The sequence below is a fragment of the Micromys minutus genome (assembly GCF_963924665.1).
Source record: "Micromys minutus genome assembly, chromosome: 19".
NCBI classification, from domain to species: domain Eukaryota; kingdom Metazoa; phylum Chordata; class Mammalia; order Rodentia; family Muridae; genus Micromys; species Micromys minutus.
In genome coordinates, this window is record NC_137954.1 from 39588170 (window position 1) to 39612871 (window position 24702).

General features: G+C 46.0%; 1 protein-coding gene across 2 annotated transcripts in view; it reads left to right on the forward strand.

Annotated features, from left to right (window-relative positions):
• Positions 1 to 22905, forward strand: part of TRAF3IP1 (TRAF3 interacting protein 1) — a gene marked incomplete at its 5' end in the record, with an annotated part of 34293 nt that extends 11388 nt beyond the window's left edge. Inside the window, 11 exons of one of the 2 annotated variants that reach the window (XM_080932662.1) lie at positions 1250 to 1325; positions 4653 to 4785; positions 8255 to 8325; positions 10290 to 10310; positions 11305 to 11389; positions 11783 to 11866; positions 12582 to 12705; positions 12897 to 12933; positions 15055 to 15131; positions 19621 to 19844; positions 21398 to 22905. In XM_080932662.1, coding sequence (XP_080788788.1) covers positions 1250 to 1325; positions 4653 to 4785; positions 8255 to 8325; positions 10290 to 10310; positions 11305 to 11389; positions 11783 to 11866; positions 12582 to 12705; positions 12897 to 12933; positions 15055 to 15131; positions 19621 to 19844; positions 21398 to 21563 — 1098 coding nt within the window. In that variant the 3' untranslated portion in view covers positions 21564 to 22905. The remainder of the gene's footprint in view (positions 1 to 1249; positions 1326 to 4652; positions 4786 to 8254; positions 8326 to 10289; positions 10311 to 11304; positions 11390 to 11782; positions 11867 to 12581; positions 12706 to 12896; positions 12934 to 15054; positions 15132 to 19620; positions 19845 to 21397) is intronic. The other variant, XM_080932663.1, reaches the window with a different exon arrangement.
• Positions 22906 to 24702: the final 1797 nt, after the last annotated feature.

The following is a 24702-nucleotide window of genomic DNA, read 5'->3' on the forward strand; positions in this document are numbered from 1 at the left end:
CTAGCTCTTATGTGGATTCTGGAGTTCCAGCTCAGGTCCTTAAGTTTGAGTGGTGTTTTAGTTACTTTTCTGTTTGATAAAAATCCTGTAAGAAGGAAAGGATTTAGTTCTGCTTATAGTCCATCAGCAGGGGAGACAGCCACAGACACTTGAAGGAACTGATCATAGAATTCAGCCAAGTGAAATGGCTCTATGAATAGTGGGGATAGGGGTGTCTTTCCATCTCATTGATCTAACTGATTCCACAGATATACCCAGAAATTCATTTCCCATTTGCAACCAGCACTGTTACCCACTGAGACATCTTCCTAGCTACTGAAGAACCATTTTAAGAGATTTCCGTTTAAACTTGCATTGTAGCTTTGAGTGCTTTATCCTTTCTGGTCTGCTGGGAGGAGAGCTGTCTCACTCATGCTCTGTTATAAAAGCTATGATACATCTGTCTATCACCCGCTGGGCAGGTGGGGTGGCTTCTGTGGAGAGCCAGGTGGGTCTGGGACCCTGCAGTCTGTCTCCTAGCTGCTATGCTTATGGCTATCCTGGGGAGGCTGCACTCAAACACCATTGATGGGTCGGCACCAACTTCTGCAGTTCATCTTGAACTATTCAGAACCATCTGCTGCAGGTGGCTGGAGCAGGACCTAGGAGCCATGGAGCTACTTGGGCGTGGGAGTCTGGGATTGTGCCAGGCAAGGTGGATGGTTGGGAGAGGAGAGTGAAGGACAAAGAGGAGGGAATGCTTGGGAGGAGGAGGAGGTGGAGGAGGAAGGGATTAAGGGAGAGGACTGTGTTCTCTCTCTCTCTCTCTCTCTCTCTCTCTCTCTCTCTCTCTCTCATTTTGGTCAGTGATGGGCTTCATCTAAGTTGGTGGCCCTCTAGGGCTATGTTGCTAATTAACACTGTGGTATTTCAGTCTGTGCAAATACTACACACCCTGAGGAGTTGAGCCAGTGAGAAAATTACCTGCCACCTAGCACAGTTCCGCAAGCGTCTTGTCCTGGAGCCGTAGGACTGTGTAGGGACAGAAGCAGGCCCCGCACAGCCCTATCACTGTTTCTCACAGGAAGTGGTGTAGACAGGTCTCATTGCAGGGCAAGGAGGGATGGTATCTTCTAGCTGCCACCTCAGGTGAGTGTGTGGTCACATCTGCTACAGTCATAAAGGACTCTTCCAGCAGAGCATGGGAAGTAAGTTCTGTTAGAACTGATGTGCAGTGGGCCAACTAATACTTTTTCTTCTCTTCTTTAAGGCTGACATTTCTGTGGGAGCATCCAGGTCCTCAACATTAAAAGCAACAAAACGTCGATCCAAGAATTCACTGGAAGGTATTGCAAAGTTACTTGTGCACGTAGCTCACATGTAGGCCGGCCTCTCCGTGTCTGGCCAGAGTGTAGTAAATGGAAACCCTGGGGAGCACAGCACTGCCACATCTGGGGAGGAGTCAACTATGCAGCTGGAGATGGTGGCTTTTGCCCATGCTCACAGAGGGGCATGTGCGGATGTGTGCAAACCTACAGCACCCAGTGCAGGAGAACTTGTTGAAATCAAAAGGGTGGATTGAACTTTCTTTTCAGAATTGCTTGTCAGTCATCTTGGTCTCATTGGCTTTTCCACTCTGGTAGAGTTTAACCCTGTTGCAGATCAGACACGGGACCCCCCCCCCCCAGGTGTTGTTGCATTTAAAGAAGGAACCCAGTTGAGGGGCTGAGCTCTCAGGACAGAAGAGCCTCAGGAATGTGATTCCTGGTAAGAAGATGGTGCTTCCCTGTGAAGTACCTGTTCCACTGGCCTGACCTCTGTGGAGTATGGTGCAGGGTTTTGTTTTCATGCAGCCATCTTTAGGATGCCTGCAGCATTTAAGCATTCTCCTCTCCTCTGGTTTCCTCTGCCTCACTGGGTATGGTTTCTGACTTCTCTGAGGGCTCGATATTCTAGCTGCTTGTGGGTTTGCTGTTATATCTAGCAGTCTGAGACATGAAAATTGGTTTTATCAGGCATTTGTATTATTTAATCTTTTAAATTAGTTCCTTATTTTAATTTATGGTGTAGTTGAGGTTCTAGATTGTTCAGGATGGCATCCTGGGTAACTGCCTTTTTCGGGTCTCAAGGACCCTGTGCTATGTGTTAACTCCTATCTCCTTCCACTGTTCTTTTAAAAGAAATTTTATATAAACTGATTTTTTGTTTATTTTGTTTTTAGAGACAAGGTCTTTCTGTGTAGCCCTGGCTGCCTTGAACTCAGAGATACCTCTGTCTCCTGAGTGCTGGGATTAAATGTGTACACATTGAAGTTGTGCCTGGAGTTTTTGTTTTGTTTTCTTTTTCTTCCCAGTATTTTTTTTTTAATTCACTTTATCACTCACACTTGCTCTTTCTCATAAAGTAAGCAGGATGACTTGTCAGGTCTTGACCTGAGTTATCTATGTCTTCTGTAATTTGGGAAGTTGGTCTCATGTGTTTGTGTGTGTGTGTGTGTGTGATGTGCTAGTGTCTTTTAGTTGAGGTGATTATTGATACCTTGTGTTGTGTTAATTTTATTGTCCTTTCTCACCCTGCTTTTTCTTGGTTGCTTTGTCTGAAACAGGGTCTTCCTATGTAACCAGCTTCAAACATACTTTGTAGTTCAGCCTCCTCAACCTCCTGAGAGCTGGGATTACATGTGTACATTATCATGCTCTTGCTTTCTAATATTTGCTAGCTTAGATGCTTTGTGTGTGTGTGTGTGTGTGTGTGTGTGTGTGTGTTTGTGAGAGAGAGAGAGAGAGAGAGAGAGAGAGAGACTGTCTTTTACCTCTTCCTCTCCCTTCTCTGTGATCCCCAAGTGAATTCACCATCAGGGACTTGGAAGATTTATGACTATAAGCTTCACTGAGCTAGGGAGCAGATTAGTGGATTTATCTTCCTAGTCTCACTAGCCAGCCACTGGCTCACCAGAAGTCCTTCTATCTGCAAGGCTGGCACTGCACCAGTCTGCCTTTCTTGAGCAAATATCCTGACTTTGGGTGTTTGGTTCACATCATGAGCCTTACCACCACTATAAAGAACAAGGGACTTGGGTACACATGTTTGCCATGAATAGCCTCCTAGGTCCTTCTGGAATCACTGTAGCACTTAGAAGACGATGAAGCAGGAGAATATGATACTAATGTACTCAGAAGCAGTTCATTATGTCAGAACTTACTGACTTCATCTTAGTTCACTTTTGCTAAGTGCAGCATTTGTAAGTTTAACACTTATTTCCGTTGTGCAATTTCATGTCAGGAAGAAGGGACTCTAGAGCCAGTGAAAATAACCTTTCCCCTGAAAAGGAACATAAGTCTTCCTCCCGTAAAGCTAAGAAGGACCATAGCATGAAGCAGCTTGGTAAGATCTCATGAGCTACGTAGTGAGGCTGGGGAGTGAGTGTCTGAGAATGGAGCTAACTAGTCACTGCCTGATCCTTTGCTTTGGGTGATCTCTGACTATGGAGGGTGGCCACTCAGGGCTTGCCCCTTCATGACCTCAGGCCTCAGCCCCAGAGTGTCTCCTGAGGCTACAGTAGATAGGGTAGGACTGTGGGCTTTTATCAGGGCTACCCCAGTGAGCTGCTGCTCTAAGTTAGTCATGGACTGAGGTTGCCCATTTGAACCTTCCTCTCATTACTGGGCAGAATTCAAAGTATAAAGAGACTGCTGGCATGTAAGCCTGTGTCTGTGATAATTCTATTGAAGGAAAATAAAACCAAGAGAAGTGGGAATGAGAGACTCGGGCAACAAGAGCCTCACTGAGCCAGGCGTCTGCTTAGCTGCCTGGGAAGAAAGAGGCCCTGGAGCAGACCCTGAGGAGACCGTGAGCGGCTGTAGGCTTGCCTGTATGCATGGCAAGAGCCCCGCTGTGGAGAGTGGAGGAAGGGACAGTGGTTGGACAGCTGCCAGGGCCCCAAGAAACTTCTTGGCTGTGTGGACAGCAGGCATGAGTGGAAGGCCTTGGTGGAATTTTCACAGGGTAGAGATGAGATTTGGCTCTGGGGGTATACGGAGGCTGGAAGACTTTGAGGAGCTGTAGCATGGAGAGGTGACGGTGACTGAATAGAGGAATAACTGAGCCGCAATGGGAACAGGGGAGAGTTAGGTAGATTTGCTTTTACAGATGGTGGATTGGATGCCACCAGTTAGGAAAGAAGGGACTCAAAGGGAAGAACCTTCTGGGAGACTTGGGGTGGAGGTGCTGATTGGAGGGTTAGGTGTTAGTGCCAAGAACTCTGGGACAGTCAAGTTTGAGACAAGTGAAGCAAGCGGAGGTGTGCCCATATGTATGCATGTCAGAGAAAGTCATGGAAACAGAAGGTGTGACCACAGATGAACACTCTCAGTCTGGTCACAGTGTGGCCTTTAGATGGTTGTAAACCCAGATGCCTGGAGGAGCAGAGGACCTGCCAAGACTCAGAATGGAAGGTGGGAGACAAGAGAAAAATTGAAGAGGGCATGTTGGCGAGGAGAAGGGACCTTGTCTGGCCTTCTGAGGGGCATCTTGGGCGGCTGAGAGTTGGGCACTGAGAGGACAGGCAGCTTGTTGGTGACCCTGGTAGTGGGCCTTGTTAGCATCCTAACTAAAGCAGCCCAGATATACAACTCCTACAGCATTTTAATCTGCTGTTAACTGTTTTATGTCAGGAAGGAAAGAGGATAATATTTCAGCTAAGATTTTAGACTCCATAGTGTCGGGACTAAATGACGAACCAGATCAGGAAACGACAACTCCAGAAATAGGTAAGAGAAATGCGTCCTTCAGTTTGATTCCTCTCGGGTACGATTCTTAACTGTCCGTGTCGTGTAGATGCTAAGACAGAAACTGGTCTTCAGTGTAAATTTGTCACCTTTTGATACATAATATTTACATGTCTGTATAGCAACGGATCGTTTGTATTCAAGCACCTTTTTAATGCTTGTCATATTTTTTCCTATATACTGAGGGTCAGATATTACTTCCCATTCAGTTTGATTTAGTTTGCTAAGTTATGTGATAATTTTACTAAGTCAGCTTGAAGTGAATCTTTTTAAGTACCTCCCCACCCCATTTTTTTCTTCTTTCTTTTCTTTTCTTTTTTTGAGACAGCATCTCATTCTATAGTCCAAGCTGGTCTCAAACTTACAGTGATCCTCCTGCCTCAGCATCTCAGATACTGAGATTGATTACAGGTGTATGCCATGCCTAGCTTGCCTTTCTGTATTTATTGTGTGTGTACAAAATAAATATATTACATGTGTTTGATGGGTACAATGTATGTGCATAACATATAAGGGATAAGCCAAGACACCTTGCTCATCTTGATACTGACATTCACTAAGATAATGTGGTTGGGTTACATTTTTACGTCACCAGGGGCTCTACTTTGTTTCATTATGAACTTTCTACCATTAAGGCTTTAGAAGTGGGCCATTGCGATCTTACTAGGTTGAAATACCTTTGGCCAGTCCTGGCAATCTGAGGTTGATCCCTGGAACCCACATTGTAGAGAGAGAAAACAGACTTTCAGAAGTCAGTCTGGTCTCGATATGTGTGCCATGGCCTACACAGACACACATGTGCACACACCGAACTATGAATACAAAACATCCTTTAAGGCCTTAAAGGATGTCCATGGCTTGTGACACTCAGCACAGTTAAGGCTGGAGAGGAAGAGAAGTGTGCAGGCTCACGCTCACTGCCGGGCACTACAGTGTGCTTCGGCTTTAACCACACTCTGTAGAACAGAAGCTTGAGTTGTGCTCAAGGAAAAACATGATGCCAACTTTGATTTTAGGAGAAAGTAAAACTTTTCTGGGCTTAACTTGCCTTGTGTCTACCAGATTTTGTAGAGTTTGTTTTCTTTTGGTGTGCATGGTCTATGTCTGTGCACATGAGTGCATGAGGAAGGCAGTGACTCCTGTAGTGTTTTATTCTGGGGAGAGCTCCCATTTGTTTACTTGTGACTCCTCATCCAAGACCAGTGGGTGAGCCCCACTTCTGCTGACCCACCTCATGGCCTGGAACAGTCTTTCAAGTGGATGGATCCCTGAGCCACGTTCTCAAGCCCTTGTGTTCCTCTTTGCACAGGGGCATGGACATGCCTGCTCCGAGAGTGAGCAAGATGTAATTATCTAGCTGACAGCTTAGTGGAACCATTCATATAAAATAAATTGAAATCACTCTTAGGCTTATGTTGAACAGTCTATAAACCTTATCTACAGGTGTGAAAACTTAAGTTTTGTCCTTAAGAAGTGTATACTATACTGTTGAGTGTTCAATACATGAGAATGAAACCTGATGCCCCTAGGAGGGTGAGCAGACTGTTGTTCCCATATTGCCCCCTAGTGGGGTGATTAGGCTTAGGCTCCTATGCGGCTCCTGAGTCATAGGGCTGATGCTGTGGATTTAGGTAACTGTGGTGAGGAGCAGAGTCTGGGCTCCAGAGTGCCCCAGGCATCTCTTGCCTGACCCTTCTGTCATCGAGTCCTGATACTGTTTAGGTCTCAGCCAGGAACTAGCCCTGTACCTGCCTGGCCACTCTCATGATCATGAGCACTGTCTTACAGCAGTTTTGGAACTGAGAATTTACCATCAACTGTCAGTTCTTCAGTAACTTACATGAGTATGGTTTCCAGATTCAGTGTGCTGGTGTCAGCGGAAGTGTCCTTTCCTTGTGACAGCCTTTGATTTTTAGTTCGAGTTCTTCAGAGAGGAACCCATCATCCATCCATCCATCCATCCATCCATCCATCCATCCATCCATCTTCCATCCATTCATCCATCTTCCATCCATTCATCCACCCACCCACCAACCCATCCACCCGTCCATCCATCCATCCATCCATCCATCCATCTTTCTTTTCATTTTCTTTTGACATAGGTCTCACTGTGAGTCCTGCCTCTGTCTTGGGGCCTGAGGTGGCAGGTGTGCACCATCATGCCTGGTCTGTGTTTTCAGAGAAAGCAGCCATCTGCTGGCTGGCCAGTCCTGCACATGATAGGTGCTACTGTGTGTTCCCCAGAGGAGACTGTGTGGGTTTGTTTCCGTCTCAGGGGTGACAGCTCAACAGGAGTCCACCCATGGCTCCTGAGCCGTGAGCACCTTCTCCTTGCGTGTTGTGCTGTAATGCGAGCGTGGACCATGTGTTGTGTGCTGCCTGTAGTTGGACATTTCCTGGCCATCTTTTCATTTGCTCACTTTACTTCACTCATTATTTTTAGTTGTTGTCATAAAAAATGCTGAACAGTGTACAACAGCGTTGTACAATAGTACAGAAAAAAATACACCAGTGTAGTTCCCGGTGCTTTGGCTCTCTGTGCTGCTTTACCTTAGCTGCGGAGTTTTAGGAATGATTACAACATGTAGTAAAGACATCTGATAATTTTCTGTAAACACTTCAGCAGGCAGCTCCCACACCAAGTACACCAGCATAGACATTCTCTAACAATAGCCACATTGGATGGAATCATTCTGTTTATTATTTGAAATCCAAGCTGTGTTCTAATTAAAACCTTTCCACTGTTTGAAAATGTGGTTATGCAATCAGATCTAACAGCATCTCTACCTTACTAGCTGACATCTGTGTGAGGCTCTGACACAGCACTAGAGTGGTAAAGACTGTTTCAGAATATGGGACAGTGTACTCAGGGATGAAGGGTTAGCCGTGGGACCCTGACTGGAAGTCGGTCCTCAGAGCCTGTGTATAGGTGGACAACTGGTCCACAGCCTTGTCTCTGACTTCCACGTGCTTGCCCACAGTCATGGATCACATCCCTTCACCCAATAACAAACAAAGCCAAACTAAAAACATGGGGAATGCTGGGCATCTATCTCATCATGGGGGCCTGCAGGAGGATCTGGGTGGGGTTCAGTGCCAACTTTGGCTGCATGTGCGTTTAGGGACAAACTGTCTTATAAACAAAACAAAATAATGCCTCCCAAAGCCCCCCCCCAAAAAAACCCCCCAAAACTCAAACAAAACTCAATAGAATGAACAAACCCAGTAGGGCTTGAGAAGAGTAAAGTTGTGTGCAATATCTGTTCAGAGGTGCAGCTTAGAGGTAGGATGCTGGGCTAGTTCATGCCAAGCACCACTCCCTCAAATCAATAAATTACGAAAGCCAGGCAGACAGATAATGTGGCGGCTTCCCACAGACAGACAGTAGTGAGCAGCCCTTTTAGTCACAAGCCCTTCAGGGCGTAGTCTCGTGCTCAGCTTTGAACTCTGTATGCCAGGATCTGAGAACCCAATACTAACTGAGCTAGTATTTCAGATGATAACTCAGCTAGTCTGTGGCGGGAGAGCACTGAGCCAGAGCCAACAGTAAAGCAGAAAGGTAAGAATGGCCCCTTCACACCTCCTGGTGGGAGGAGACTGGGCTGCAAGAGAGGAAGCCAGCTGCCAGGCACTAGTGTCCTCTCAGGGTGCAGACTCCTGCCTTTCCCACGAAGACTATTGTGCCCTGGTATGAAGTGGTGGCAGTTGTGACCTTAGAGGTGTCACAAATGATCTCTGAAACAGGTTCCAGGGCTACTGTTCAGAGCCCCCAGGCCACTCCTGCAAAAATGTGACTGCTGCATGTGTGGTGGCTCCAGTCTCTGGATGAACATTTCTTCAGCCTCTTTTTACGTTACAGAGGACTATGGTAGGATACTCCCCAGGTACTCCCAAAGCCTGGGAGTCTCCCGCAGGCTGGCCTTGTGCTGCTGGGTGCAGCCAGGTGAGGGATGATATTTGCCAACTAGTTTAAAAACAGTGCTTGGCAGTTACTATGTGTCAGGGAATGCATGGGAAAGTAGGGTGACAGGGGTTGCCAACCCTGGAGGTGGTACAGAAGCCGAGGTGAGCTGCAGACATGGAGAAAAACCATTCGACAGGAGATACTGGAGGAGAGGGGTGGAGGATCAAGGGGGACCTGGGAAATCGGAGGGTGTCCCCAGTGCAGTTCATGGGTAGGAAGAGTTGCATTGGCTGGCACGGTGTAGTAGAAGCATGAAAAGTGAGATGTGGCCAGGGGAATGGGGGGAGGGCCCAGCCAGGGCCTTGGAGACTTCATGTGGTCATCTAAAGGAGGTTTCAGTGTGTCAGAGCAGTAATGTAATGGTGACATGTTAGATTTCAGAAGGTCTGTGTTCAGTTAGCCTTGACAATCAGAGCAGAGGTGAGCAGACCCCAAACAACAGGTCTGTGGACAAGCAAGGACCTGAGGATGCCCATGTGCCTTCTTCCTGCATTGAGTGGAGTCCCTCATGCCTGTTGCCTAGAACACTGTTCTGGGTCCCTACTGCTGCCTCTGAAGTTTCATACTGACTTATTGTCTCTGACCAATTAACCCACTCTGCATTGTGACATTGGGGTTTCCTGGGGCTTGCAGAAAAAGGATCCTAGATCATTTTTCTTTTCCATGGCCTCAAGAATTCCTGCCTCCTTCAGATTACTCTGTCTAGGAGCTCTGCTTGGTGCTCATGAGAAGATGTCCTGTGGGAGTCTGCTCCTAGGGGCCAACATCCTTGTGTCCCCATGTGGTGCAAGGCTGCTCTCATATGGAGACCTGAATGTGTACTGCTCTCTCCAGCAAGGTGCCCCACCCCCATCATGTTGCCCTTTTGTAATCATGTTCCTGGATGTTAAGTGTGTCATAAAGATTATGTGCCTTCTGTTTTGTTGTCTGGGAGTGCTGGAGTCAGAACCCAAAGGATGTTTGGATGTTTGGAAGGCTGTGCTATTTCTACATCCCTGCCTCGAATCCACCCTGTGGCACTTTGGACTGAGTGGGCCACGTTTGTGTGCAGAGTGCAGCACTTGAAGGGAAAGGACCCTGGGTGAAGGTGTAGTCCAGGCTGTGGGAAGCTGTGATGTAGAGCTGTGGGAGGTGGAGATGTGGTGAGCTGAGCGTGCTGGTCCTGCTGTTCCAGCATGCTTCTCGTGGCTTTGTGACTTGAGTATTCACTTCACTTAGCTCTGTGGCATAGATAGTCCTTCACAACCCTTTACTTTTTCTTTCTTTCGTTCGTTTTATTTTTTGGAGACAGGTTTCTCTGTTGGTAGCCCTGGCTGTCAGAGATCAGCCTGCCTCTACCTCCTGAATGCTGGTGTGGGCCTCCGTGACCAGGCCAGTCTTGCTTTAATATTTAGTGTTTATGGTTCTGGTTGACCATAACAGACTGGTGGTGAGATGCTAGAGAAACACCCAGAGGACCCCTGTCCCTGCAGCTGTATTTTCCCTGGTTGCTCTTCAAGTCACTGTGCTGTGGTTCCCTTACATAAAAGCTAATTTCCTGATACTCTCTTCTCTTCTAGGGGACTCCCCCAGTGATGCAGGTAAGAGCGGTTCTGACGTGTTTGCTGTTGTCATGCATGTGCACATGCCAAACGGGGTCTCAGCTCTGTGCTTAAAAAATGCTCTAGTGAAAGTCTTTCACTGTAAAGAAACATACCTGATGCCTCTGTGTTAATTTGTGTGTTTTAAGTTTCAGTCTTGTATGTGGGTTATACACGTTTCTGTGTTTGAATTTTGAGAAGGTCACATTTCAGGGTTCTTTCTAGTACATAATGTTTATTTGTAATGTTCAAATTCCAATTTATCTCCACTTTTTTCTGAAGTATAAATTTATTTTACTTTAAATAGAATAAATTTCATTGTCTTAGTAATTTTTATTTGTGACTTACTGGCTTCGCCTTTTTATTAAAATGAAAAAACTGTGTTTTAGCCAGGTGATCCTGCACATTTCTAATCTCAGCACTTGAGAGGCAGAGATAGGGAGACTTCTGTGAGTGAGATCCAGGCCATTCAGGGCTACATAGCAAGAATTTGTCTTAAATTACAAAATTATATACTGGCTATAAAAAGAATATAGCACCCAGAATAAGTATAGACAATTTAGAAATGGAGCCCAGTGTGAGAAGGTGAAAGGCATTTGATCATCGAATTGTTTTTATAACTGAAGCACACACACTTCTGGGGCCACCATGTGTGAGTGACTGAGATCGCTCACTGCACTGTGTGGAGGAATGCAGCCTGTGAGTGGGCTATAGCTTGCTAAGTGGTGTTCCTTTCCTCAGGTTCAGTTCAGCACCCTTTATTCCTTTGTTGGTCAGCCAGTTTGCATTAGCAGAGCTTGACTGTGTCCCCAGATGTCCACCTTTAGATGTTTGACATCTGTTAGTTTTAGCTTCATCAGTGATGGATGAAAAGAGTTCATTTAAGTTTCCAATTATTTGATTGATGCCTTTTTGAATATTTATATTTGAGTAAATTTATTTTTGTTACAATTGGATTCTTTTTGAATTGCTGTTTGGATTGTCACCTGTTCAGAAGGAGAGGCTGGACCTACTGGCCAAGATAAGCTGGAGGTGACGGAGAATGCAGAAGTCCCCAGTGAGCTTCCCTCCAGCCTCAGGTATGTGCTCTCTTGGGGTTTGGGAGTGTGGTCATACACAGGACAAGCTGTGGGGCTTCCACCATAGCATCTGCTGCCCACTTGTGCTGAGGCATAAGGAAGTATTTGTACAAAGTAAGCAAAAACTACCTGTGTAGTTTTCTTGTATCTGAGTTACAGGACTGTGGTTGGGGCATTGTACAGTGTGGGGAAGTTTCCAGTAATGGAAGGTCTGCTGTGCGCTGATGAATGGCGACTGTGCTCGGCTGATGGTGCTGGTGTTCCTCTGTGGAGTCTTGACTGTCATGCCGACAGCGCCATGGGAGTGAACACTGGTGTTGGCCTGGCTGTTTGTTCTGTCCACTTTGAGACTGGTGTTTTATATTGTGCTTTTTCCTTCCAATATTTATTTAGAAGAATACCTCGGCCTGGGAGTGCACGGCCAGCACCTCCCAGGGTCAAACGACAAGAGAGCACAGAGACACTGGTGGGAGACAGGTGAGGCTGCCTGACCAGGAGTTTCTAGTCACACTGGAGCCACGTTCTCTAGTGCGTGGGCTGTGGGATGCCAGGGTCTTGGGCTTGTGCAGAGAAACTTGGGAGGGTGTAGTACTCAGTGCTGAGAAAACTTACTTTGAAGAAAGATAGGGTTAGGTCCCTGCCTTAAACCACAGAGCAGCATGCATTCCAGGCTGGCAAGGGGAGAAATATGTGTGTTCGTGTATAGGATGTGTGGGCCATTACTGGGATGTGTTTCCCTGACCTCTAGATAAAAAGGAAACGAGTTGAAGGTGTGATTGTAGAAACGTTAAGTAGCTGGTTATCCCAAAGCTGAAGGCACTGCAGAGGTATTGGATATGTCAGCTGGGCCTAGAGGAGCTGCCCTGTGAAAGGATGAGACCATGGGCCCCGTGGCCTATGTGCCACTCTTGCTCTATCTTGGAGCCAATGCCAGTGAACAGGGAGCCTTTGTGGAGCAGCAGGGCCAGCAAGGCTGGGGTAGAGGACTGGGGTGGCCTGGAGCTCTGGGCAGCATGGAGGGTGTTGTGAGGGAGGTGTATTCTCGATGTTCCTAATGTTCCCTGAGATCTCCTTTCACCTGTCCCGGGCAATGGCAGTTCTGCTCCTGAGAACTGTGGGGTTTCCAGATGCAAGGGGTTGATGACAACTGGTGGCTGGTGGTACTTCTAATGCAATGACTCTCGTTGCTCAGGTCGGGAAGTGGTAAAACCGTCTCCAGTGTGATCATTGACTCCCAGAACTCTGACAATGAGGATGACGAGCAGTTTGTGGTGGAAGCTGCTCCTCAGCTGTCAGAAATCCCAGAAATGGAAATGGTTAGTTCACCAGAGGGTCCGGGTTTTAGTAATAAGTTTAAAAACGAGGACTTCAGCCTTTCAGTTTATGTAGACACAGTTTTTCTAATTTTTCAGTAAGCTGTGCAGTTTCTTTATGCTTATGTTATTTATTTAGAGGTAGCAAAAGCATTGAAAGTTGAGCCTCCCTGATCCTTCTGCTCTTTGCTCAGGTGCCGTCAGGGGACCTGGAGGGTGAGGAGAAGCACGGTGAGTATAGACATGTGTGTGCACGTGTGGACTCTGAGTGCTCAGGACATGCAAGTGGCCGTCCTGTGCCTAGCTACACCGGCTGGGTTCTAGGAGGGACAGCACTGCTGCCGTGTGGGCCTGGAGGAGCCACGGGACCTGAGATTAGAATGGGCTCTAGTCATTGTGACGCCCTGTCTTATCTGCCCAAGACATTGTGTATATGCATGCCTGTACACATATGAACATGAAATAGAATTGTTATATATCCCAGGCTGCCTGAAGCCTCGGCTTCCTAAACACTAGAATTATAGGCATATGCCACATCCAACTCAGTTTGGTTTTTATTCATGTAAATTCCTGTGGCTTTAAGGCTGAATGTACACAGCCAACTACACTAAGAGGTGTACATTTGTTTTGCTCTGGTTTGTTGTTGTTGGAGGCAGGCTCCATTATTGGCTCTGGCTGTCCTAGCCTTCACTGTGGAGACCCACTGTGACCATTGTCTTGCTTCTGTCTTGGAGATGGGGAAATTACAAGTGTGTGGCACACCGCAGTGCTAGGCGGGGTGCACTGCGGTGTGATACTGCTCCTTTGTTCTTTCTCCCTCTGTTCCCCTGCTGATAGTGCAGGTGAAAATATGGATAGTGATTCCATTTAAAAAGTGTGCGTGCGTGTGAATTTGATAGTCAGCTGCTTACATTCCAGCAGAGGCAGTCTTAGCCTCCCTTCATAGTAGCATGTTGTACACCATGTACATAATATGTCATCCTTTATCCATGTAGTCTCCCTGAGGCATTTTGTATGGAAGACACTTTTAAGTGTAATATTTTATTTTTTGAAAATGTCATGAAATATATTTTGATAATACTTGTGCCCTCCCCAACTTCTCCTCTTTGCTTCTCTCAGATCCACCCAATTTCTCCCCCACTTTCTCTCAATTTTGTGTCCTTAAAAAAAAAAAAAAATCAAAAACCAAACCAAAACAAAGCAAAAAAAGAAACCCAAAAGTCTATCCACTTGAGTTTACTGCTATATCCTCCTGAGTATAGGCTAAGGCCATCCACTAGGGCATGAGTGACCTAGCATAAGCCACACCCCTAAAAACAGGGTCTCTACCTCCCTCAGAGCCATCTACTGTCCATCGCTTCTTAGTTATGGGTGAGGGCTCATGAGAGAAGGCAGCTCACGTTAGAATGTTGACTGACATGCTGACACTGTTTCTCTCCATTCCTCCCTATTATCTGGCTCTTACAGTTGTCCTCACCCCTCTCCAGTGAAGTTTCTAAGCCTTGGAGGGCAGGTGAGGGGAGCAGTGTAGATGTCCCATTTGTGGCTGAGCTTGCTATTGACATTTATTGTCTGTTCTTTGATCATTTGTGAGCTTTCACATTAACCACCATCCACTGAACAAAGACCCTTCCCTGATGAGGTCTGAGGGCAGCACTAACCTGTATGTACAGAGAAACAAATGTAGTGGGTAGTTGGACGCTATGACCATTTAGTAGAATAGACGTTTTCTCCTGGGGCTGCTGAGCTCTGAAAACATAAGTCTTTGCTTTTGTGGAATGGGTCTCAGATTCAAGTGGAAAGTGGCTGCCTGCCTGCATAACACTGGTGCCACCGTAGCACCTGTGGGCATCATGCCACACTTGTCCTTGCACAAGTGTGGTTCACGGGGTCACAGCTTGGCTACACTGGCGATGACACTGCCCCTAGCAGCCTACACTGCAGTGTAAAATGGTACTTTTAAGAAGAGGATTTTTCATAAGCTGTGGACACGACAGAGAATTCTAAGAGAAATGTAATATTCCTGCACAATCTATAAGAAGCACCAATTCTATGAAACCATCATAATCGCTGTTTGCAGGGAGTAGTTACATTTTGGGGTATTAATCCACATTTCTTTTTAGCAGAAAAATCTGTTTATTTCCAAAACTCCTATCTGGGACACTTTGAGACAAGCCTCTGGTAACAGTAGGTGGCACTATGGTTTGTCTTTTCTGTGGGAAGGCATTTTGATGTGAAAAAGAAAGGATGAGGATTCAGCATCTCTCTCATCTTGAGATGAGATCCAAGAATAATGAGTAGTCTCTTGGGGCAGATAACAAGCCGTAGCTGAAAAGTCCTGGTTTCTCACAGGTGGGCTTGTGAAAAAGATCTTGGAGACAAAGAAGGATTATGAGAAACTGCAGCAGTCTCCCAAACCTGGTGAGAAGGTAAGGAGCAGGCCTGACATGGACGTTTGAAAAATCCTTTAGATGTTACAGTGCTCATTGATTTTAAATCAGTAATCCTGTTCACATGCTTCCCTGCTGTTCCCCTTCATAGCTGAGGCCTAGAGAGCGTGCGGCTCTGTCCGTGGGTCCTGCTCCCCGCTCTGTCCGTGGGGTCCTGCTCCCAGCTATGTCTGTGGGTCCTGCTCCTGGCTCTGTCCGTGGGTCCTGCTCCCCGCTCTGTCCCTGGGGTCCTGCTCCCGGCTCTCCAGGTGTTGTGTGGGCAGCCGCTGCTCAGGAGGCTGCTGTGCCTTCCTTGTACCGTTTCCTGCTGGCCTGGCCTGCTCATCCTCCTGGCTTCTGTGTAGAGTGGACAGGCTGACACTGTGCCATTGTGAATTAAGAGCTGGGAATTTGTAGGCCTCAATCTTACTTTGAGCTCTGTGTGTATCTTGTTCCTACGGCCTTTCTTACTGGTGTGGATTTTTTTTTTTTACTGTTATGCTGTACATCCTGTTTACCATCAGCCTCCAGCAAAGTCAGAGGCAAACACTTGAGGTTTCCACAAAAGAAGGGCTAAGTCACACTTAGTAGGAGGATGGGACATTAAAACAAGATGGATGAGTTGTGGTGTCTGTGGTGGTTTCGGTGAGAATGTCCCTTGTCAGATCTGACATTTGAACACTTGTTTCTCAGTTGTTGGTACTGTTCCGGGGAGGTTTCGGAGGTGTGGGTTTGTCAGAGGATGTGTGTTATTAGAGGCAAACATTGGGAGTTTAAAAGACTCACACCATTGTGGGTTTGCTGGTTTTGCTTCCTTCTTGGTGGTTCAGAGTGTGAGCTCTCAGGTTCCTCTTCCTGCTGCTATGCCTTCACATCATGGACGCTAACCTTGGATCTTTAAGCCCAAATAAATGACCTTCCTCTGTTATGGCGTCTTGTCACTGCGATGGAGACTGGAATTTTGGATGGTATGTTTATGAACAGCCTTTCCCTCCTCAGAGCGTTCCGGTTTGAACTTGCTGGTGTGGTTGCCCATCATCACCCTTGCCCTGCCGTGTATGCGGATGCATACATGAAGAATATTTTGGGATGGAGCTTCGTGTCTTATTTTGTAAATATCCTTGCAGTCTGTTACTTGCCTGGCTTTTTTTTTAATCCTAAGGGAGTCTTATTTTTAATTTTTAAAATTGCTTTGAAAATCCTCTTTTGTGATGCAGACTTTAGCTCTTTTCTGCACACAGCACGGTGGGTCTGATGTTAGTTCTACCTGCTGTAAGTAGTCATGTTTTTCTCTCTCACAGCTGAAGCCATCTGCTTCACCCTCAGGTGACTGGTCAGTCCAGACTCAGTACTGAGTGTGGCCATCTGGTTCTCTGACTTTGTCCTTCATACTGATGTGCGTCTGGTTTATGTCTGGAAATGTCATTGCAGCGCTCTCCTTCCCTCTTCCCCATTCTCTGTGCTGTCTCTGCCCTTCCTGAGTCCTGGGCTGATTGGTGCAGCCCCTGCAGTGAGATTTCCTTCATGCTGGGTAAGGCCGAAAAGTTGGGTAATTTAGCCAAGATCGCTATGAATTTAAGGCCAGCTTGATTTAGAGAGTGAATTCTGGAGTATCCAGGGCTACACACTGAGACCTTGTTAAAAGAAAAACAAAACCAAGCAAATAAACAAGAACAACTAAAAACAGTGAAAGCCTGGTAATTTATAGTCAGATTGTATTAGTTTCTTTGCTTTATTTCTTTATTTCCTCCGTTACTTTCCACCTGTTGTGGTTTCTACATCTCCTAATGACATAATACTAATAATGACATGATAAACCTCATGTTGTGTTTTAATTAAGGCAACCAGTCTGCAGTAGTTCTATTGAACTGAGTTCCCTGTGACTTTGGTCTCTTGGTGATGGGGGTTGCACCTCAGAGTCTTACTTGGCCACTAGGTGGCGTGGTGTCACCAGCCATGTCTCCACTCAGGGACTGCTCAAGAGAATCTATGATGCTCAGTCCTACACACAAGTTTGTTGTTGGTGCTTTGGTTTGGCTCAGTTCATCTGTTGTTCTTATATCCTTTGAGTTGATGAGTTAGGGACATTGTTTCCACTGACATTCCATGGAGGGTTGCAGAGGTAGCAGACATCCTTATTGCTGTTTCCTCAGTGACCTTAATAGCAATAATATACTAGTAATCATTATTATTATTATTATCATTATTGCCGTGATTTATTTCCTTTACAAAAGCTTAAGCTTAAAGAAGAGGTCTGTAAGTTTGAGCGAATTTGGTTTGTTTGTTTTATAATAAGTGCAGAACACGGTCATAGTGCCCTGTGACCTGTGGGTTTCTACCTTGTCAGCATAGTCATTCAGGGGAAAGGGAATGGGCCTCAGAAATAATGCATGTGCAGGGATCAGGTGAGCACAGCTGTTGCGGGTTGTGTGTCTGAGGCCCAGGGAGCTGGCTTGGTTCCTGTTGAAGGTGATACTGATGTTGCTTCATTCACAAGTCATAATAGTTAAAAAGCAAAGTTGTGGTGGTCAGGGGCTGGAATGGCTGATGCCTGTGTCTCTGAGAAGGATCGCACAGAGGCTGGCCTGTGAGATCCAGTTGCTGAAACAGGATCCTGGAGTGTGACTGGTCTGTGTGGTTTCAACAATGCAATGAAAAACTGCTGTTTAAAAAGTCATGACGGAACCCGCCATCGCCTGCTGTGCCTGGTACTCATCCCAGCACTCAGGAGGTGGAAACGGAAGGGTCGGGAGTTCAAGGTTGCCCTTGGCTACATAGCAAATTTGGGGCCAGTTGAAACCCCATCTCAGAACAAAACAAAACACGGACCAACCAACTAAAGACTGACACATGCTTCATACCAAGCTCCTGCCTTCCCGTTGTCACTAAGGCCTTTATGCTGATGTCTGAGCTGAATGGCTTCTAAATGCAGATATTATTAGTTTCCTTTGATGCTTACATGCCTTCTGTTGCTGTTATTGGTCAGGATCAAACCAAAACCTTTATTGTGTCTACTGTGTCCCACCTATGACACTTGCTGCTCCCCAGCCCTTATCTGTCTCTGGGCATGAGCAGCCTGTGGTGTGTTTCTGCCCATGGTGCACACCCCAGTTTGCTTGTCACCCCAGCATCTTAGTAGTGCGTACCCAGCTTGGCAAACCCTTTCTACTAGGTAGTAGCAGTGCCGTGACTACATGTGGCAGACCCCACCTGCTTGTCTCCATTTCTACTCGGATGTGTGTGTGTGTATTGTGACCTGTAATTTCAACTGTGATTTATAATTCTCCAAGAGTTGTCTAAGTGATTCTGTATGTTTGGGCTGAGTAGTCTTCAATGATATACAGATACCATAGTTTACTTGACATGTCTTGGTTATTTCTAGCTCATGGCTGTTTGATACCTTTTCCTTTATTTTGATTTGTATTGAGACAGACCTCAAGTGGGCCTCCAGCTGGCTCTGTAGCTGAAGGTAATCTCTGACTTCTGATCCTCCTGCTTCTGCCTGCCAGGTGTTAGAGTTACAAGCATATGCCACCATGTAAACTTGTAGCTAGTTTGAATAAGGTCTCAACATTTATTTGTAGATCTTTGTGTGAATGTAAATTTCAGGTGTTTTCTAAGTAAATACTGAGATGTACATTTGCTGGATTGTGTGTTCATTAGTTTTCTGTCACTGTGTCAAAAAACCTGAGAAGAACAACTTGAAGGAAGAAAGTTGTGTTTTGGCTCACAGCTTATGGCGTTTCCATCTGTGCTTAGTCAGCACTGTTGCTCTGGGCCTTGGTGAGGCTGAGTGTCATTATGGAGAGGGTGTGTTGACCACAAAGCACAGCTGCTGACCCATGCCGCTGAGGAGCAGAGGTCAGGGTCAGATGCGCCCTCAAAGGCAGCTCCCAGTGACAGTGATAGAGCTTCCTTTAGGTAGGCCCGCATCGTAAACAGTCCTTCAGCTGGGAAGTTCTGGAGGATGAAGTAAAAACCTTCCGCAGATGTCTTCGGACTCAAGCTATAGCACCAGGAAAGTCTTTGAAGACTCCCTCAAGTAGTCTTTAAAGTCATCCCAAACTGTCTCACTAGCGATTACCATTGATTCAGTTTCTCCTGCTTGGCACCAGGCATTGCTGTCTAAGTTGCACTAGGAGCCACTGGGGCTCTTGGACACACTTTGATGTGCTCATGACCATCTGAATGTCACCTTCAGTGACGTGTCTCTGTGTCTCTTGCCCCTCTTCTGGTTGGTTTGTTTACTTGCTGCTACTTAGCTTTTGTGTTCTCTCTGAATTCTATTTACTACATGTCTTTATGCAATCTATGTTTTGCCAATATTTCCTTTGTCATCTGAGCTCCTTTCAAAGGACTTTGCAGAGTAAACATTGTCATTTCTGATAAGTTTATCAAGTTTCCCTTCTGTGGGACCTGCTTGGGGTGCTGTCCCTAACTTGTCTAAGTTGGTTTTAAGACATTCTCTTCCTCCCTGCCGTAATGAAAGGAGAGATCACTCATCTTTGAGTCAGCATGGAAGAAGGAGAAGGACATTGTTTCCAAGGAGATAGAGAAGCTCCGAGTGTCTATCCAGACCCTGTGTAAGAGTGCACTTCCGCTGGGGAAGATCATGGACTACATCCAAGAGGATGTTGACGCCATGCAGAATGAGCTGCAGCTATGGCACAGCGAGAACAGGCAGCATGCCGAGGCCCTGAGCAAGGAGCAGAGGTGGGGCTGTGGGAGGTGGCGGGGGTGGTGGCAGGGCAGGGAGTGGGGGGCTGGGCTTCAGGAAGGGAGGAGGAAAGGGAGTGGGGGGGGGCTGAATGGAATAATGCCCAAGTCAGAATTGTAACTGAAAGGGGTAGAATAGCCCTGGACACAGAGATTATTAGAGGCACCTGTGTTTGTATGACATTAACTTGTAGGCTTTTTTTCTTCAGAACATGTGATTTGACTGAATGATAGATCTGTAAGTCCATGATACAGAAAAGCTACTCTTTCCTTCCCTCCTCCCCCTTCCTTCCTTCCTCTTGATTTTTGCTTTTGTTTTGTTTTGTTTTTTGAGACAAGGTCTCACAGTTTAGCCTGGCTAGCCTGGTGTTCACTCTGTGCACTAGGTTGGCCTTGAACTCACAGAGTTCACCTGCCCTGTGAGCAGTGTGATTAAAGGTATGTACGGGCATACCCAGCTGAAATTGTACTTTTTCCCCCATTTTTTCAAAATAATTTTATAGTAGAATTATATCCTTTTTCCTGTTACCCTTCCTTCCTCCAACACCTCAAATGAATAGCATATTTTTTACCATCATTGTTGCATACATGTACCTACATGTTATGTATGTGTATGCACAAATATATAAACACACCTTCTAAGTCCGCTTTTGCTGTGTGTATATGGTTTCAGGACGACAGATTTTTATTGGACAACTAATTTGGGGGCTCTTTCTTAATAGTCTGTTATATTAAAAAGTCCTGTACATTTTAAAATATGCCACATGATAGAACGAAGGAAATCGCCACTTTATATTGGTGCTGATGGCAGCATGTACTGAGTAACCTCAGAGAGAGCCTCCCTTGTAAAACCTGGTCCTGCTCTCGTGCAGCAGTGTGTGTGTTGGGGGCGGGCTCTTGGTGTTGTATTAATGGTCTATTAATGGTCTTTAAAAGCCTGAAGGGAGAGGTGATGTTTGGCTCCAGCATTCTGAGGTATATTGTGCTGGGTCTAGTGCTCTTCCCAGCAATAAAGAGGTCACTGGTCCCTGCTCAACAAATGAGCCAGGACCTGGGCAGAGGGGAGTTCTTATAAGCCCTGTGAGCCTTATGCTGAGGAGGGTGTCTCCTGGTAAGGAGGCACTGGTCCAGGCTGTGTTCAGTGTCTGTGGGACCTTGGCAGTCCACGTCCTTGCTGCTCTAGTGTCTCTTTTGTGTCCTTTAAGGACTTTAAGCCTGTCACTGAAGAAATTCTAGCTCCTTTCACTTTACTTTCTAAGGGAACTCTCACTTGGGCTAGGGAAGCAGTCAAGTAGAGTGCCTGCCTAGCATGGGAAGCCCTGGGTTCTCTCCCTGCTTCTGTAGGAAGTAAGGGGATTACGCCATCAGCACCTCAGGCTGGATCATACTCTAGGCCTGCCAGCTGTGAGTGGTGCCTACTGTACCGTTCTTAGGGGTCTGACACTTAAACCCTTCTCTTGGGGTGAAGCCAGCCCTTTGCTGCTGAGGGCTTTTGGGCTGGAGTGAGAGGCTCGGACAGAACTGATGAGACACTGGTTGTCTCCCACCAGCATCACAGACAGTGCAGTGGAGCCCCTGAAGGCTGAGCTATCTGAGCTGGAGCAACAGATCAGAGACCAGCAGGATAAGATCTGTGCGGTGAAGGCCAACATCCTGAAGAATGAGGAGAAGATCCAGAAAATGGTGCACAGTATCAACCTGTCATCACGAAGGTGAATGGCTAGCAGTGCAGAGATGGCACCGTCTTCCTCATGATGGACAAGGGGCAGAAACCGCCCCTCTGAGCCCCAGTCTGCTGAGAAAATGGCCTGCTGTGCCCTGACCCAGCAAAGGTCGGAGCTTTCGGTTTAGGCACTAAACTTATTAAAAGACTGTTTCCTCCCGTTCAGCTGCGGTACTTACTACTTACAGATAGCCTCCAGCTCGCCTGTGTGGGAGGGCTCATTTCTTTGTTTTTTGGGCTGCAGCCTGTTTGATCCCGTACCCTAGTTCTAACAGGTAAGTTGTCTCATCCTACTGGGCAGACAGCAGCCTTTATTTCTGCTTTTGAATCTCCCAGAAGGACTTCATACTGGCACTGAGAAAGAACAACTTTTTTTTTTTTTTTTTTTTTTTTTTTTGGTGTGGGTATTTTATAAATAGAATGAGGCCTGAAATGGTTAAATTGCCATTTTCATTTCTACCTGAAGGGTGTCATTTCAGCCCGTGTCCTTGTTAGGTGCCTGTCACCCTGCGGGTTGCTGCCCTCTTTTTGCACAGGCTTCTTTCTGCAGCCTCACCAGGACCCTGCTGTCTGCAACTCTATCCCTTAAAGCTCATAGGCTGAGACGGAGAATTCAGCCTTTATGGGCACTGTGTGATGGGAACCTGTCATGGGCTATCACCGCTCCCTTCTGCAGCCTCCAGCGGCATCTAGCTTACTCCTGATGGATAAGCAGTCCCCAGACCTCCTTAAGAGGACATTGTTGCTTGAAAGGCTGCATGGTCTTTCTCCATGAAGGCGTGCTCTGAGAGTTGGGAGTGAGGAGACACTATGAGAAACAGAGTATACCAATTTACAATTTGTGTTTGTTTTCCTTTTTTTAAAGATCCTTTTTAAAAAAGTAAAGTTTTTTTTTTAATGGTTTATATTCAGTTTTTCACCTACTGTAAATACTCAAGGTCTTGAATTATTGCATAAAGGATCTCTGTGTTTGGAGATGTTCTTACTGGCATTAGGTCTGAGGTGGTCCTTATATTTCTGGGTGTTTATTATGTATGCTATGTCGAACCCTAGGAAGTGTGAAGATTGACGTAGCATGTTTTGTGCCTAAAGGCTTAGCACATGTGGCATAGCCAGTGTTTCTCAGTCAGTTGAAGGCAGCAGCCCAGTTCTCAACTGGGGGCCTAGACAGTGTGTAGATGCCCTTCAGCCTCTTAGTCTCTCCTGTCCGGAGCATACCACACCACCCTGCCAAACAGATGCTTCCAAACAGTTTAGGGGGTGGAAAGGATTGCTTGTCAACTAGCCTTTTGTATATTCACGGTCTCTTTTCTACTGAATTAAATGACTTAGCCATAACCCTAAGTGGACCCTATATATACCAAGTTAATATATATATATGTGTGTGTGTGTGTATATATATATATATATATATATATATATATATATATATATATATATATATATATATATCCTTTTATGAATTTGTATATATGAATAGAATTTTTATGTTGAGAAAATTACATTGTGAGTAAAATTTTATATGCTGTAGTCTATCAGATTGTACCATAAAGTTTATTTTTCTTTTATACGTAAATCATTAAAATAATCACCTATTTTTCCTATAAGCGTATGGATTGTTGAATTTAGTTGATACAGAAAAAATGTAAGCTTTTGGATTTTTAATTTTCAGATGCATACAGGGAAAATTGCTTCTTGCTCATACTGCAACACACTGCCTCTCTTGTAGTAATTGACATCTCATGAGCCTGCTCATCCTTTGCTACAGGTTTAAGATTGGGAAGTTTCTGAAGGTGTACATGTCTCTGCATTTTGGGATATACAGATTAAATATATTTTGATATTTTGAGGGCGTACAGAAACAGAATTTCTAGTTGTCTTCTGGCTGTGGTGTATAAGTTTCCTAGGAGTACAGAGTCACACGTTAGGGATTTGACCTTAAAGATTTGGCTGGCATTAATCTGTGCTTAGAGGAAATGTGTAGAAGTACCATGGGGGTGGTGTGTGAGATGGCCCACTCAGTAAAATGTTCACTGTGCAAGTGTGAGAATCTGAGTGGGAACCCCCAGAACCCACATAAAACAACCAGCTGTGGTAGCACACATCTGCAGTTGCAGAACTCCTACCGTAAGATGGGAGGCAGAGACAGGAGAACCCCCCAGGAACTAGACCAGCTAGCTTGGTCTGTGCTGTAGCAAACAAGATCCTGCCTCAGATAAGGTGGAAGGTGAGGACTGAGAGCCCAGGTGGTCCTGACTTGCGCATGTGCGCCTGCACTCACACATGTCCAGAGACGTGGTGGAAAGCGGCTCAGGCAGGTGAGCACGTAGATCCGACACTTTGAGAGTTATACAGTTGTCCTTTCAGTGATCAACTTTACAGAGACAGCAGTGAGTACACTAAGTGAGAACAGAGGCGCCCTCCCTGCTGTGACTCAGTGCCAGAGTTCTGAGGGCAGGCATGTAGTCAGTGTCAGCAAAGGACTCTGATCCCAACTTGGTCCCCAAACTGTCCTGAACTACCCAAGTTCCCCCTGTTTTTTATGTGCACAAATAAACCAACCAAACAGACAAACAGAAAAATGCTTCAGCTGTGGGTTTCAAGCATTAAACTGGTTCAAGTCTTAGTGAAACTTCCTATGAACCCTCCATGTGGGTTCTGCTGTGACAGAAGCATTTCTTCAGGAGCCTCACAGGCTGCTGCTTCCCAGCCCATGAGAGCTCTCCTTGGAAAACTCAAGGCCTATCCCTTATTTCTCCTTTTGAACCCACCAAAGCATACATCTTGCTGTTTAAATACTTGGACACTAGAAAATTACAATGTCTGCAGAGCTAGGAAGCTTCTGGAAAGAGTGGGCGTGGCTCCACTCACCTCTGAACCCTGCTTATTTGCTACTTTCTTGACCAGGAGGGAGCCCAAATTTGAATTCTTCACTGCTTTCTTTGCCTTCCGTCTGTCTGTGGTTTGTGCTTACTGGCCTGTCTGTCCTCTGGCCTGTTGTGTCTGATCTGTCTCTAATGTGATGTGGCCCCTAACAGAGGAAGCTTAGCTCCCTACTTATGAAAATGGGTATCACCACAGAGTTTAAGAAGTTTCTTTTTATGCACTTCTTACACACACTGTATTCTAGCA